Source organism: Apis cerana, linkage group LG6, assembly GCF_029169275.1.
Source record: "Apis cerana isolate GH-2021 linkage group LG6, AcerK_1.0, whole genome shotgun sequence".
NCBI lineage: Eukaryota > Metazoa > Arthropoda > Insecta > Hymenoptera > Apidae > Apis > Apis cerana.
This window is the reverse complement of record NC_083857.1, coordinates 3,705,955-3,723,528: the sequence shown is the minus strand read 5'-3', so window position 1 is coordinate 3,723,528 and position 17,574 is coordinate 3,705,955. Positions and strand designations below refer to the sequence as shown.

The 17,574-nt window shown below is 25.4% G+C and overlaps 1 protein-coding gene and 1 long non-coding RNA gene across 3 annotated transcripts; one reads left to right on the top strand and one right to left on the bottom strand.

The window, feature by feature from the left end:
* Positions 1–2,523: 2,523 nt before the first annotated feature.
* LOC114577820 (uncharacterized) lies at positions 2,524–4,535 on the bottom strand. The gene is made up of 3 exons (XR_003698167.2): positions 4,395–4,535; positions 3,404–3,685; positions 2,524–3,303 (listed from the first exon to the last, which is right to left on the bottom strand). It is a non-coding gene; the product is annotated as an uncharacterized LOC114577820 (long non-coding RNA).
* On the top strand, positions 4,009–11,072 carry LOC108000060 (UDP-glycosyltransferase UGT5). Of its 2 annotated transcripts, none has more exons than XM_062076019.1 (6): positions 4,009–4,089; positions 7,793–8,320; positions 8,406–8,773; positions 9,308–9,527; positions 9,614–9,833; positions 10,493–11,072. In XM_062076019.1, the coding sequence occupies exons 2-6, from the start codon at positions 7,840–7,842 to the stop codon at positions 10,785–10,787; spliced, it is 1,584 nt and encodes a 527-aa protein (XP_061932003.1). In that variant the 5' UTR covers positions 4,009–4,089; positions 7,793–7,839; the 3' UTR covers positions 10,788–11,072. The 2 variants fall into 2 exon arrangements, with proteins under 2 accessions (XP_061932003.1, XP_016915699.2); XM_017060210.2 differs by lacking the exon at positions 4,009–4,089 and adding an exon at positions 4,538–4,675.
* Positions 11,073–17,574: the final 6,502 nt, after the last annotated feature.

Sequence of the window (17,574 nt, the reverse complement as noted above, 5' to 3'; positions counted from 1 at the left end):
GAACAATTAGAATTCGAACATGCATTCAGTATAGTTAGGGAAGGGAAAACTTGGAAATTGATGGAATAGGAACGTTCTTTCTTTAGCTCTTAAAATAGACAAATTTTTATACAACTAAAAGATATATATTTATTTATGAGACGTATAGAGATTGAATAAAACGATCGATCTTCGAAGTATATTGCTGTTATGACTGTTCTTAATGATTTATAATAGAATCGATATTCATATCTGCTTACGTAAAAAGAATTTCATATCTACGGATGTATATGTACGTACATTGCGTGAGAGCAAGGAATTCTTCTAGATAATGTTCGACTTTCTTTCAGGAGACAAAATTATTATTAGTAGATTGTTCATAATCGACTCGAGGATTTATGTATAAACTTTCATAATAACAGAAATCATTTTAAATATATACGTAATATAAAGTTATACATGAATTTTTATATTTAGGAGTTATTTTAATTGTTATTTATTTTTTTTTTTGAAATTAATATTGCATTTTTGAAATTGCACATTGAAATAAATATGAAAGAGATATCTTTTATTGAAAACAATTAATTTTGAATTTTTTTAGAAATTTCTTGTTTCGACAATTTTAATTAGTTATTTAATCAAACAGTATTGGTATAACAATTTAAATTTCTATCTTCAATTTTATTTTTTGTATTTTATAAAAATTTTGAATGAATTGTAATATTATTTTTTTTTAAATTTCTATTATTTTTATATATTTTTATATTTATATATAAAAATATAATTGATGATTAAATTAAATTGGTTTCGTCTCATGAAAATATCTGTTACATCGTTCCTTCTTTCTAATTTCGTTTCAACGTATATTAATATAGTATTTCTCAAACGACTACCGACGTATGAACTTTTCACACTTTGACTAATGATTGACGTTCAATAAAAACAGCTAAAGAAGGCCATGTTACTTAAAATATTGACCGTAAAATAAAAAGTTACGAAACAAATTTCAACTTTATTTAAAAATATATCAACTTATTAAGAAAAATATATTGCATGACATACATTTATTTCTATTGTGTATTATTTTAATCTCAATAAATAATTCTAATCCTGACATTTTTATTATTTTTTCCATCGATCTCTTTAATGAACTGCTCAAAATACTCAAAAACTGCTTTCTTTTTTTCTCCATTCGAATTAAACGAATCACATTATCGACATATAAAACATTTCGATTCCTACACAAAGTTCCATCTTTAATTTTTAATTCTGCATTTAATTTTTATCTATCATTAAAAAACAAGAATCACTCATTACTTCAATTGTATTTCCGATCTATAACGATAGATAACGATTCAGAATCTAAATTTATTCTTCCTCCATGTTCCTCAACTTCTCACGAGTCGCACGTTTGACAAAATTAGCTCGACAGTCGTGCGATCAATCCCCAAGATGTTCCTTCGCGTTTCCTCGGCACACGAGGAAATAGAAGGAACCTGTACATTGAGCTTGAATCGAATATTCGTTCCCTCACGTCGACAGGAATAAATACATTTCCGATATTCCTGGCTGGCCAAGATTTTATTAAGAACTTTCACGGTAATAACCGGTTGATGAAAACTTCGAGAAAATTCTTCTCGTCAAGATGTCAAGATTAATAACGGCCGATATATATCCAGATTTCCAAGGAGGAAGTTTTCCCGCCGTGTTGGAACAATAGATGGCGGAGTGTCGAGCGAGAAGAAGAACGGCGTGCCAGTTCCCGCGGAGGGGAAGCCTGCAACCAAGTCAGAGAAGCCACTCGGGAAGTAATTTGCTCAATGCTTGGGCGAACAGGAGGGACCATGTAAGTAGAAGCAGTCAGGATACGTTCATAGATGAAGAAAAAGAAGGAAACAGCAGTGGCGAAGGGGGATAGAAAGATTGGAGCGGAGATAGAAGATGGGGGAAAGAGATAGAGAAAGAGGAGAGACAAAGAGAGTGGTATATTGCGTAGACGCGAGAACGGAGGGAAGGAAAATCGGTAGCTGTTCTTGGAAGAAGAATGCAAAATGGCTTTATAGAACGTTCCAATAAAAAACCACTCGCACGCCCTCCCCCACGTCCCTTCTTGTCCTCTCTGTGTAAATTTCCAAAGTAAATGAGGACGTAGTCTACGTTGAACGCGCTGTTGCGAAAACATAAACAGCTGGCGTGATAAAAGGAAAACGAATCGACGATAGGCGGGAGAGGAGAGATTCGTGCGACACGCGAAGGAGGCTGAAAAAATTCGTCTTCTATCTTTGCGCTTTGTCCGCCGGCTCCTAACTCATCGAGAAAGAGAGAGAGGGAGAGAGAGAGGGAGGGAGAGAGAGTGTGAGAGAGACACGATGATAGGTAGAGGGAGCTCTGACTTCAAACAGTTTTCTGCTTTTGTATCGGTTCGTGTTTCCTTTTCATTGAATCTTTTTTATTGGACATGACTCGAGAATAGAACGGTGTCAAAAGTCAAAGCATTGTCGTTGGCATTGTAATGATACGGAAACGTTGATGACACTTAATCGATTTCGCAATAAAACTTCTTTTTTTTTTTATTTTACTAACCTATTATAATTCGGCATTATATAATTCTATATATGTATGTCTTTACACAATTAATATCAATAGTAATTCATATTATTTTTATCTTTTACTACAATTTAGATAATATTGTTTTTTTTACAAATTTTTCACATTTTTTGCATAGGCATGTGATATATTTACATGCATATATAGACTTTTATTGAACATATACATTAGATAAAAGAAAAAAAGGAAAAAGATATAGTTTCAAAGAATTTCTTTTAAAAAAATTTCTACGATTTTTTAGATGTCTCATTCTAATTAAAACAACAATACGTATCACTAGATTGAACAAAAGTGATAAAGTGAATAGAGTTAAGATTTAAGAACGCGAAACACTAACGAAACACAACGAAATAAACAAAGGAAGAAAATAATATAAATAAATTTATATATTATGATAGTTTAAAACGTTTAAAAATGTTTAATCGGAAAATTATTTTGCGAGAGGAGCAAAAAGGACAAAATGGTGAAAAAAATGAAATAAAATTATAGAGGAAGGAATTGTTTCCCGTTTTCGTTAATATTTTTATCACGCGTCATATTGTCGCGCATAACTCTTTTCGTTCTCTCTCTTTCTTCCCCCTTTTACTGAATATTAACCGGTAAAAGTTTCAACCGGAAGTTCAGCGCAGGTTTCACGTCAGCCCAACGGTAGCTAGGCGTGCGTTGACATCCCGGCAGAACAGAATAATCTCATTACGCGCGGTTGAAACTTCAGTCCTGGAATAATAAGGGGATATAAATGCAAATGAAAATTATGAAAATGAGCGATTAACCATCCATTCCAGATACAAAACTGCCGAACCGGCTTGAAACTTACGATCGACTTGCTCCTCTCCTCCTCCCTGCCCTTGTTCCGAATAACGTTATCCACATAACGACGTACTTTCGACGCGTGAATTTGCCACTGGAATGATGATCATCCGAGTGGATTTTGGTTTATGAGAATATCAATTGATGGGACGCGTTACTTTCAAACTTGATTCAGTGATTATGCATTATTACTTTGAAATTTTTGTCTCTGATCCGGATACGAAATATATAAATTTATTAATCGATGTGACGATAAAGAAGAAACTTTCTGTATTTTTTATAAGATCATCTGAAAAATAAATAGAGACATTTATATTATTTATATCATTTATATCATTCATCATTCATTTATAACATTTATATCATTTACTTTTTCATTTTCCATTATTCTATTTTCCTACTTGGGATTCTTTATCATTTAATGATATTAATGCAACATTTCATACAATATTAGACTTCATGTTATTATAATATCTACATACATTGTTCAATGATTAATATAGAAAAATCGTTACAAGATATCAAACAAAGACTTGTTGTAGTGAAAAAATAATAAAATAGCAACAAGTACGCGAGATTCAGTCTTCTAAAAGTAGTAACAAGTGCATGAGCTTCATTGATTCAATCAATTCAATAATTCCAATGCTACATCGATGCAAACAATGCAACGTTCACTTTGATGACATCTATTATGTAAGATCTATTTTTATTTTGTTATTTATTATATAAAAAGTTATTGAAATCTTCTACATCTCTTTTTTACAAACAAAGAAAAAAAATAATAAAATAAGAATAAAAACATAACATATAATATACTAATATATTTTTTGCAATAGATTTGTTAACTAGTTCCAATCTAAATATATCTATCAATAATATTTCTTATTCTTAAATATTCTTCACTCGTTCGATAAAATTCTATTAATCTGACAATATTTTCACGTTTCTTACGTGAATCATCATTCCTTATTCCATTTCACTATCATAAATCCACAAACCGTGTTGAATAACTTGGCTCGAATGAAACATTCGTCGTCTCGTTGCCTTTCCTCCAGGAATCCTTTACTGTCTAAAAGGGTAACGAATGTTTTCATAGCGTCGATCTTATAAAAGTTTAGACTCGTCAGTGCAGTTGGGTGGCGATTACTGTCACTCACTTTTAACCGAGGCACAATCAGAGACGCGCGTATCACAGACATACAACCGCGGAAAACTATCGTACCAGAGAGGTTCTGTCAAGTGTTCGACAAATACCCGACGTGTTTGCCGTCATCTTACGGTAAAATTTGATTACTTGTCCCCCGTTGTTTGTTGCCGCGTATCTGGATTGACATAAATCTTCCTCTAACTCTTACTTCCTTTCGTTTGTAATACGCCAACTTAGAAAAAGTCTTCGCCTTTATCGCAGTTTTGCCAATAATCTTTCTTTTTTAGCGCTATGCCATCATACAGAACAATTGTAATTTTGATTGTTTTAATGGAATAAATATTCTAACATAAAAAAATTCCATTCAATTATTTTTGTTGTTCAAAAAAGAAGAGATGTAATTATAATGTTGATCTAATTTTATTTTAATTTTTATTTGAAATTTAATTATGATCAAACATTCGATATTCGATTTATAATTACTAATGAATCTTACAAGGAAATTCATCTAATTCGAAACATTATATACATTATATGTACAAATGTTTTTTATGTATATAATGCATAATGAGTTCTCTATGAGTAATTTATTTATCGATGAAAAATCTTTTTAAAGCAATGAAATCAAAGTTTTAATACTTTTTTTAATTTTTTTGAATGTAATTTTGAATGGCAATTTCAAAAAAATATTAACAGAGATTTTAATTTTGTAATGTATTTTTTTATTAAAATTAATTTGTCATTAATACTAACAAATTTTAAATAAAATATATTATTAAAAAAATTGGAAATTATCTCATATTTATTTTTCATTTTCATTTATTATATAAAAATTATTATTTGAAGATATTTTGATGAAAAAGAGATAATAATATAAGTTATAAAAATATCTCTAATAAAAAATAATGTTAACATATTAGCAGTACATAATATTTTAGCAATGTCATTCTATTGCATTTATAAATCTCGAATTTTTGCAGTAAAAATTTATATAGATATAAATTATCTGTGTATCTTTTTTCTTCTTGCAAATGGAAACGATACTTTGGCTTTAGATAAGAATAATTTTATATTTACATAAGAAGAATTTTATATTTAGATAAGAATAAGGAGAACAAGATAGTGCACTTAGTGGATAAGTCTGGATCATATATTTTTCTCATGAAAATAATTTATTCAGGGTAGATATATCGAGAATGATTATTCATTTTTTTTTATCATAAATTATATTTTATTAAATTATTTTTTAAATTATTTTATTAAATTATTTTAATTAAAAATATTTATTTTATATTGTCATATTTATAAGAAATTATTATTGACTATCTGTATTATTCAATTTTTGTATAATATATATATATATATACATTTAGAATTACAATGTAACAAAAAATAAATAATTTTTTTTTTAAAATAAATGACTGTTGTAAACCTACATTATTATAATTATCTCTAATTATTATATTTATCTCTTATTGTTTAAATTATATTTAAATTACATGAAGGTCAAAAAGTTCTAACTTTTTAATGGCAAATATGTTTTAAAGGAAATATAATCATATATCGAACAGATATGAACAAATTTTCACTTTTAAATCTGGACAAAACTGTTTTTCCAAGTTAAAAATTTTCATCTATTGTCATTCTCTATTTCCATCACTTTTTGTTATTATTTCCAATCAAAATAATTGGAGAAAATATATAGCTAACAATTTAAAATATAAAAAAATACATATTTATTGTACTTGCTGAAAAATGATACTAAATAAATAAATATATAAAAGTACTAAATAAATATGAATAGATATTAATTTGATACTAATATATGATATAATATAAATTGATAAATATGGATACAAATTTTAATATAATATCAAATTAAATATAATATTTTATTAAGATACATTAGAAGATTTTTTATTAAGAATATATATTCTGTAAATGATGGTGCAGAAAATGATTCCATATAAAAAAAATAAATCGAAAATAAAAAATAAAATTTCCTTATTTCTTTATTTTCCAAGCCATTTTGCAAAATTAAATTTTAAATACAATGTAATTAATTATTTTTCGATTTTCGAAAATGAATTATAATAAATCAAATAATGAAAAATAATTATTTTCCTTTTAGAAATGAATAAATGAGAATTTAATGACATATTTCATGTCAAAAAGATGACTCATGTTAATATTTTAAAATTATAATAAAACTCCATATTATCTATTACATTTTTTTGTCACTTATAATATATATCATTATATTATGATATCTATTAGTGAAAATGAAAAATAATTAAAATAAAATAATTTTTTATTATGACTTATAAATTAAACAAAGAAAATTATATAACTATAGATACTATATATATTGTGTAATGGATATTACACAATGATTATATATATTATACTTTATAATAATCTGTAATTAATTCTTTAATATTACATTCGCATTTCATAATCATTTTTTGCACTATCATACTTCTTGATATTGCCATTTCATCATTAATATTTGAGGAGAAAATTGAATTAAAAAAATATCTAAGAATTATAAGAAAAATAAATATTTTAATTGATAAAAAGAAAAAAAATAAATTTAATCATGAAAAAAAAAGAATAATTAAATACGAAGATATAATAATATAAATTATAATATAAGTTTATAAGTTTTATTTCAAATTCTATTTGAGAAATTAATTATAAAAGATGCAAATCATACATGCAATGCATGAAAAGATTTTTCTTTATAACTTTAATAAATAGTTTTAGTAAATTCTTAACTAATCTCTTTAAATTCATAAGCTTTAATTAAACATCTAATTTCTGTTATTCTTTTTCGTGTCAAAAAATTTAGTATTTTCACGTTTAAAAATATAAAAATACCCGAAAATAACAGTGATTCTAAAAAATCTATAATAAAAATATTTTTAATTTGTCTTTTCTATTTTCAAAATTACTACTTTTCACTATAGAATTCATAATATTCACTGAATCGATCTCTATTAGTATTTGAGCACGAAATATATTTATACCTGTAAAAAATATAGAAATATGTTTCATATCCAAATTCATATTCAAACAAACTTATCATATACATATTATTTGAGATAATGAAGGTTATTTAAGATAATAAATTTAAACTATAATTAAACGATAACACTATTTTTGTTTCAAATTATAGTATATATAGATATATGATTGTCGTTCCTATTATATAAATTGATGGTAATATTGTGATATCCGTTTTAATAGACACGTAACCGTTCAACGAGTCAGTTTGTTCTTCGAACACGAGAAGCATGAAACGCAACGTTACAAAACTATTTTTCATTTCGTGCATTTTATGCATTGTGAATCAATCAGAGTGCTACAAGATCTTGGCCATTATTTCGACACCATCTTACAGTCATCAAATTCCGTATCAACCGTTATGGCTCGAATTGCACGCACGTGGTCACGAAATTGTGTTGGTTACTACGAATCCTATAGAGAATATTAACTCGCCGAATTTCACTCAAATCGATATAAGTGTGAATTACAATTCTTTAAGAGCCATAGACTTTGTCAAGCTGCGATTCGAAAAAGTTGATTGGATAGAAACACTAGAAAAATATTTATTATCTTTGTGTTCTTCCTTCGAGGTTCAAGTATTTAATTCCACAGAAATACAAAAACTATATGCACCGGATAGCAATATAAAATTCGATGTCTTCTTAACGGAATTTCTCTATATGCCGGCTATGTACGCCTTTGCCTACAGATTTAACGCTTCGTTAATAGGTATTTATTCAATATTTAATATTTTTTAATTAATTGTGAATGGTTTGAAAGTTAAAAAAAATAATCATGTTTTGCATGATCGTAGGGTTAAGTTCGTTAGGATTGCTTAGTATAAATGATTTTGTACTTGGAGGAGCAGTACTTCCTTCTCATGAATACTTATGGGAAAATGAAGGAAATACAGGCATAAATTTACCGTTTTATAAAAGGTTGCATAATTTTGTGAAAACATGGCGTTTACTGTTACATCTGAATTTCAATATATTCCCCAAGGAGCAGAAATTGGCAGAGCAATATTTTGGGCCTTTGCCGCCTTTGATAGATATTATGAAGAATGTTAGCATGATTTTTATTAATGAAGCCGATGTTTTAACACCGGGACGACCAATACTTCCAAATATAGTTAGATTCAGTTCTTTTCACGTATCTGAAAATCCAGATCCTTTGCCGAAGGTAGATTTTATTTAATAGAAATTTGATTATTATTGAATATGTATGTTTGAAAAATTTATAAGAATTTATAATTTATAATAATATATATTAATTTATAAATATTATACAATTTATAGATGAGATAAGTTATATAATTGTAATTAGCATAACTTATATAGAAATATATAGAAAATCATAAATGTTTATATAAAATAATTTATGATACAAATAGATACAAATGATACAAATTAAAGAGATTCTATGAAAATTAAGAATAATGAGGAAAGAAATTACGTGGGAAATTAGTTAATTTTACTTGTATTTGAAAAATTTTCAAATTTGATTTATTCGAAAATAAAATTTCAAAAATTATTTATTATTTTGTATTTTAAAGCCTAAGATCTCATTTGTATCATAAATTATTAACAATTTATTATTAACAACTATATACGTATAGATACAGAACTACAAAAAAGTTAATTATTATCATTAATCGAAAATCTAGATTTTTGCACAAATGTATATAGTTTTTTATTTGAATTATTTTTATTACAGAATTTACAAAAATTTTTAGACGATGCAAAAGAAGGTTTCATCTATTTCAGTCTCGGTAGTAACGCAAGAAGTTCTACTATGCCAAAAGAAATTAAACGTATATTTTGTAATGTTTTCGCAAAATTACCGTACAAAGTTATATGGAAATACGAAGAAGATTTATCTGAGAAACCAAAAAATGTTTACATCGGAAAATGGTTGCCTCAACAAAGTATTCTTGGTATAATCTTTATTTAGTATAAAATATTTATTCCCTAAATATTATTTCTATACAGAAAATATTTATCTATCTCTGTTGTTTTACAGCTCATCCGAAAATTAAGTTATTTATTTATCAAGGAGGCGTACAAAGTAGTGAAGAAACTATTCGCTTCGCAGTACCAGTTCTTGGTTTTCCAATATTAGCAGATCAAGATTACCAAGTAAGAAGAATGGAAGCTCTTGGTATTGGAAAATATTTAGAAATTACGACATTTACGGAAGATCAACTTAAAAATGCTATTTATGAATTAATAAATAATAAGAAGTAAGTACATATTAATATTAAGTTATAGATCTGAGCAATAGAATTCAGCTTAAGAATTTTTATTCTTATTATTTAAAAATATAAATTTAAAAATAAAAATTAAGAAATTAAAAATGTAATTTTTCCATTATATGATATTCCAATTTTAGATATTATTAATAACGAAGAAATGATAATGAAATTTTTGATAATGATTTTCTCAAGTTTTAGCAAATATTTATCTAATCTTTCTTTTTTAATCCCAATTACAGAAATATTATACACAATTTTTAAGTTTTATTAATCCATTCAAAAAGTAAATTAACATTATGAGAAATTGTTGAACAAATTAACTTTTTTTAATTTAATTAACTTTTTAAACGAATCAAAATTATAATTAAATGAGATTAAATTAAGTTAAATTAAATAACGATATTCAGTTATTAATAATTAAATTTTTAGAAAATACATATTCTTCTTTAATTTTAATATTTAAGTCTTTAATTTATAATCTCATTTCATTTTTGATCTGTAGAGATTTAAAGTATTTGTCCGGTTAAAAGCTTAAGGAAAAAATTTTAAATTAATGAAAGTTATAAAAAAATTTTGAATATTTTTTTAGATATAAATATTATAAATGTATTAATTATAATTTTGATATTTTTATGTTTTCTTTTTAGATATAAAGAAAGAATACTTATTATTCGAGATCAAATTAAAGATACACCTTACGATACCGTGAAACATCTCGCTTGGTGGACGGAATATGTAGTACGAACAAAAGGTGCCCCACATCTTCGCTCTACATTAGCTTTAGAACCTTGGTATCAACGTTTTGATATGGACATTGTAGTATTCTTGGCGATAGTGACATGTATTATTGTTTCAATTTTGTTTTATATAATTATTAAGCTTCTTGTGTATCTTTATAAGATATCACAGATTTCTACGAATAAAAAACAAAAGATAACTTAAAATCAAGTTATCTTCACAATATCAAATTAGTGTCAATATTAAAAAACAAATAATTCCATAAATAAAAAACTAGTTAGAATTATTATATCGTTTTTGTCGAATTATTGAAATTATTATGCTCTCGATGATGATAATAATTTTTATTTAATAATTATTATTATTGACAGGCCTTTGTGTATCATAGAAAAGTTATGACACTACGATATAATAATATTGTTAATAACTAAGTTAATATTTTACTATTTATAATTTGACAAATAAATCATAACTGACATTTTTATCATATATATTATATTTTATGTTTATTTCAATATTTAAAGAATTGATGAATATTATAATTCTTTTAATTATAATTCTTTTAATTATAATTCTTTTAATAGTTCATTACGAAAAGCAATTTGTTGAATGATTACATAATAGATAAATGATATTTCAAATGATTTCTTTGTCTGTCTATCCATAGCCATCCATATATTTATACTATTTAAATCTAAATTACGAATGTAGCTTATAATTCTTGAACAATATGAGTTGTAAGAATTTAAAAAAAAAATAAATTATGAAATTAATGAATGAAGTTTAAGGAATTAATACAAAGATTTTATTAATTTTTACAAGCATAATAAATATAAAAAAACAATTAAACAAACAACTTATTTTGTTTGTAATAATCATATGTAAGGCTTATATAAATTGTAAATAAATTTTATAAATTGTATATAAATTTTTGGATTTACACAATCATAATGGATACATAATTCATATTCAAAATTTTTTCAAAGATTTTAATTATATTGTTATCAGTCAATGATCTCATATTTCTATCAATTTGCCATTTCATTTATTATATTATAATAAAATATACGAACACTTCAAATCTTCATTAATATACTAAAACAAATAAACATATTATAATTATTATATTATAATTTATTTTTTTCTGTTTTTGTTCAAAAAATTACATATTAAATTAACTTTAATCAAAATACATAGAAATTTTCTATTATAATCAAAACGAACGACTATTAAATAAAAAAAAGATAGCTATCAACAATATTTGCTATGGAAAAGTGTTTTATTCATAATATTTGAAATATTAAATTATTATTTCTAATATTCAATTGTCAAAATTACCAATATTATATACAGTTCAAAATTTTTATATCTCATATTTCTATTCTATCTCATATTTTTTTTATCTATAATAAAGTTAATTAAATCTTTTTTATTAAAAAAAATCCTTTTGTTAATCTTTTAGTCCTTGACTCTGTTAAATTACGTTTATTTTATTTTAGAAGATATTTTTCAAAAGAATTCTCATTTTTTGAAGCTTTTGTTATTATTATTATTATTATTTTATATATTATTAATATATATTATTAAATTTTAAAGAATAAAAAAAGATTAAAGATTTTTCTTTGAAAAATTAAAATCGTTATATTAATGATATGTAGAAATCTATAAAATAATGGCTTGCATTTTTTTTATGCAAAATTGAAAAAATCGCCAGCGGCTAAGGGAGTTAATTCTTTTTATATGAAGAAAGTTAAATCGATGAATGGTGCGTTGAGATTTATTGCCCCGCGGGTTGGCGATTTCGACGCACACGTATACGCGTGGCAAATTTGAAAAACCTATCAGCAAATGGTCGATCAAAAGCACGAAACTTAATCGTTTTGCCGGGAAGTCTGCGAAAATCGATGGTCTGCCATGAATGGCCGCGAGTCAGACGACTGGTTTATCTTATTATCAACGGTGGATGGGTTATACCGTATTGAAGTTTGAAATGTAAATTTTGAGTATGTCGTGGTAGGAATTGCGACGAGATACGTAAGTGAATTTTCGTTTGGCGAAAATTTGACAGACGCGTCGCGTATTTATGGTTATTTTCCGTTATAAAGGTATTATTGAATTTTAGAATTGGAAACACAATTGTATCGTAGGAAATTAATTTAACTGGTAGATTTTTGCGATACGTTTTAATGACAGGATATGCTTTAATCGAGTGATTCAAAGAAAAAATGGTGAAATAATAAAATATTTGCAAAATTTGAGAACATAATGAAAAAAATTAATATTAATTTACGAAAGAAATTTTTTATTTTGAATTTAAATTAAATAATTAAGTATTGTATAGCACAGAATTTAATTTTATATTTAAAAACTATAAACTATGAAATTATAAAAATTTTATAAATACAAAGTTAATAGTGTAATGATCATAAATGATGATAATATTCAAAAGTATATTTACATCATGTATATTGCAAAATATAATATTGCATAAACAAATAAATGTTGCATTACACATAAATACACGTGTATTCGTTTAGCAATTTAGAATTTAATTTATGATAATTTTATTTTTTTATCAAACAATTATCCCATGTAACACATCATGTGATATAGTCAATTTCTAGAATCATGATTTATCATTTTCTTGCAATGTAATAATGACATGTAGAAATTTATTAAAATATTTGAATGTTAATTCTTTCTATTTTCATGATATTGCATATCTAGCAAACAGCTTTAAATTACGCATTCTTGTTTGAATTTCATTTTATCATCGTAAAGTCATCTATTCAAGGACACGAGCTTATCAAACATTTCTGCATCTCGTGTATATGTTTAATTTCTCTTTCTTTTGAAATACATATTGCTCACATATTGTTAATTTTATCGATTTTCGATTAAGCGTCGTTGGTCATAAACGAGAAAAACCTGGATTGGTTGGATGATCGAAAATTGAAAAAGACACGTGTGACCAACGAGCCTCAGCCCTAGTAAACGAAGGGAAAAGGGAAAAAAGATCAAGGGAAACCGGATCGTTTTTAATTTGTGGCCAAAAGCAGCGGTAACTGCCATCTTATTGGTCTTCCATATTGGCCTCTCCTGTATCTAAAACGGAAACTCAGGGCGAAACCGGCCGATCGATCGTTCTTTGTTCCTGGTGTAGAAATCCCTGAGGATTCTCGGTCCCAGTGGGACCCGGTTCCTTTGTTGCTCAAGCTGGATATCGCAATATCGCTGGAAAAATAAAGTATCGACATCTTTCTTGATATAATCTCTTGTGCTTTTGAAAGGGGAAGAGTTTTCCACTTTTATTCCCATCAGTGTATACTTACTTACCTCTGTGAAACTTAAAGCGAATCCAACCTCAATTCGGACCCGGGGCGGGATGAGATGGCGGGAAGTGGAAGTGGTGGAAAATGGATAGAACACGTTCGTGTATTCATTGAACGCATACTATCTACTGAAATCTTTTTGCATTTTAATAAATTCCGATACGATGGAACAAAGAAATATCGATCGAATTCGAACGACTCGTTGTAATCAGAGTTGGAAGCTATTCGAATAGGTTCTTATTCGAATAATTTTCAAATAATAATAATAAAAATAATTTGTTTCTTCTTCAAATAAAATTTTGTGCATGACATATTTTTGCTGAAACAATGTTATCTTGTTTGAAAATTTCAAATAGAGATAAAATTTTCCAATTTTATTCCCATCAGTGTATATTTATCGCTGGAAAATATAAAACAAGAACAAGAATTTTTAATTCCTTTGCCTAATAATTTCGAATTAAGTTGAATTAACTTCATGCAATTATTAAGAATATTCAATGGAAGTGTTTTTATTTATATAGAAATCTCTATTTTGATCTGTTTTATATTTTTAACGTTTTACTTCAGAAATATCCATGCTCTATTTTGAACTTTATTTCTTTTCGCTACAAACTCGTTTCAAAAAACTCGAGTCACGTTTCAAGATAATCTACGTCCAAATCCTGTTCTTATTTCCAACCAGTAAGAAGCTCTTCTTAGCGAAATCCACGTCAACTATGAAAGATTTAATCTATTTTTATCTGCTTAGAATTGTTGTTTCAGAATTTTTTTTCTAACAATGATAAAAATGGATAAAAATGTACAATATATTCTAAATATATAAAATATGGATCATTCTTTTCTAAGAATCCTATTATCGGTGTTTTTCAAATTTGCTTCTACATAAATTTCTATTAAATGAAGATTGAGAATATTTTTCTATAATTTTGAAAAGTAATCAATATGTAAATTTATTTCTATAATATTGTTTTTAAAAAAATATTCAAATGAAAATCAGTAATTATTTTAAAGAAAACATTCTAAAAAAATATATTTTTACATTATTTTTAATGTTGATTTCAAATATATTTATGAAAAATAACTTTTTGAATAAATTTTCTATTACCAATAAAAATCGAATTATAATGAGATTTTCACAATAAAAATCACATAAGAATTGAATATCGTTCGATTTGGCAAATTAGATATTTTTCATATGTATGGTAAAATATATATATTTTTCTATATTTTCTAATATAAAAAAATTATTAACATTAAAAAGATATTAATTCATTTTTATCGTTTATATTTCGATTTATTTTTATGACATGGTAATAGAAAATGACATTTAACTTTTGATTGAAAACAACAAAAGTCGATGCCCCTCAAGATACGAAATCTTATCGTTGTATAGATTATTAGAACGATTTGAAAGTTCAATTATACATACCCGATATATTATATGGAATAATACTTAAATAGTTGTTATCATGTTTCAACACAAACTGGCAAATGTTTCTAATCCATCTCTGGGAAGACTTCGGGAAAAACAATAACATTATCTCTTATTCACATATTGTGGATATGTCTATTCATTGTATACAATGTACGCATTTGACATACAATGAGAATTCTTTATTATCATAACATCTTGATTTATCATTTCTTAAATTTTATAATATATAAATATAATATTAAAAAAATTTTTTTTAATTCGATATCATTTATAATAAATACTATCAATTATTTGAAATTAAAAAATATAAATTTCACTTTGAATTTCGAAATCAAGATTATATAGGAGATACAATGATAATTAGTCAACCAAATTTTAATGATCTACAACAATAATTGATATTGGAAGTGCTATAGATTTATATATATATATACAAAGCGATTTTGATTCGGTTGCAAATCCCTATAATATTTATTTTTCTGTAAAAATATATTTCATTATTTAAACTTTAATAATACATTATACAGAAAATATTCGAAAAAACTATTTTTCAACATCTTCCAAAATATATCAAATAAAATCTTATTATTTTTTATTTGTTTCATTTTTTATTATTATTTGTTGAAAATTAAAAATAAATGTTTTAAAAATCCATTCGAATATTTTGTTTCGTTTAAAAAAAAAGCATAGTAATTATCACTTACATAACAAGGATTATTGATAAACTTCAGACTATTTGAATCGAATTTCGTTATCGTTTCGATAAAAAAAACATTTGTTAATATTATTATTATATAATAAATTATAAATTTTATTTGTTTATGTATTTTAAATTGGCATAAATATCTATATATATTTAATCGAGTACGTTAAAAAAATTATATCTTATCGATGATTGATCATCTGCATAATTTCTAGTAATGGAAAAACAATGTATAAATAAACATTAATAAATCTCCAATACAAATTTGATCATACAAATTACTGATAAAATTCACATTTCAAACCTTTCATTTATTTCCATTATTTGGTTCAATTTGTTTGAGTATAGATATAATTGTAATTAGCAATAATAATATAATTTATTTGATTGAACAGATACTAAAAGAAAATATAATTTCAAATATAATATATATATATATATGCATATAACAATTATTGTTAATATATGAACCAAAAATAAAAATAATAATTAATATTAATAATAACTTTTCAACAATAAAAGCCAATGTTGCATTAAAACGATATTCTATTTCTAATTTTTTTTTCTTTCATTATCGAATTTTTGATATTATTACTATAAAATTCTAAAGATTCATTATTTCTTTTTTTAATTAGATTTTATAATTTTTTTTTAAATTCTATAAAATTGGAATATTTATGATAAAATAATAGATATCTTTTAAATAATGAACTTTTGTATTATATTTACTTTTGTATAACTTTTGTATATCTTTTAAATAATGAATTTTATGTATTATAATTTTTATAACTTCAAAATAATCGATAACTTATTTATACTGTTTTTAATATTGCATTTTTGTAATTATATATTATTATTGTTTGATTTTTTAAAAGTTAAATTATGCATAATCAAATCTACCAAAAATTAAACGACTTAATTTCTAATAATTTATAAAAATTTTATACATCTCATTGAAATATATAATTCTTTGATTATTCCAAACGGTGATCATTTTATTTCTATAAGATTCAATTTTTTAAAACTTCGATAAAATTTTACCGCAAGCAAAAAATGAGCAGGTTTCAAAAAAAAGGGTAAAAAAGAAACGAAAAAAAAAAAACATAAAAACGCAGAAGTTTTTTCCCGAACGCAAAACAACAACAAAGAAAAGAATGAAAGTTCGATAACAACAACCCGTGTTCTTATTTTCCACGGCCCTATCGATCATCAATAATTCATCGCTTGTAATCAAATTCCCATTGAGAGCCGCGGTTTTATCCCCGGCATGTGCTTTCGTTGAAAACTAGGAAATTCGTGGAACGAAAAGAAACTTATAAAAAAGTCTAGTTCGATAAAATGCTGGCGATGCGAGACAAGAGTTTCGTCAAGAATTTCTCGAAATTCTCCCTCGATTTGTCATTTGGAAGAGAGAGAGAGAGAGAGAGAGAGAGTGCGTTCGTGAATATATTTCTTCCTAATTTCATGGCCGAATATTCCGATTCTTAGTTATTCTCTCATGAACGAGTGTTCGGCGAATCG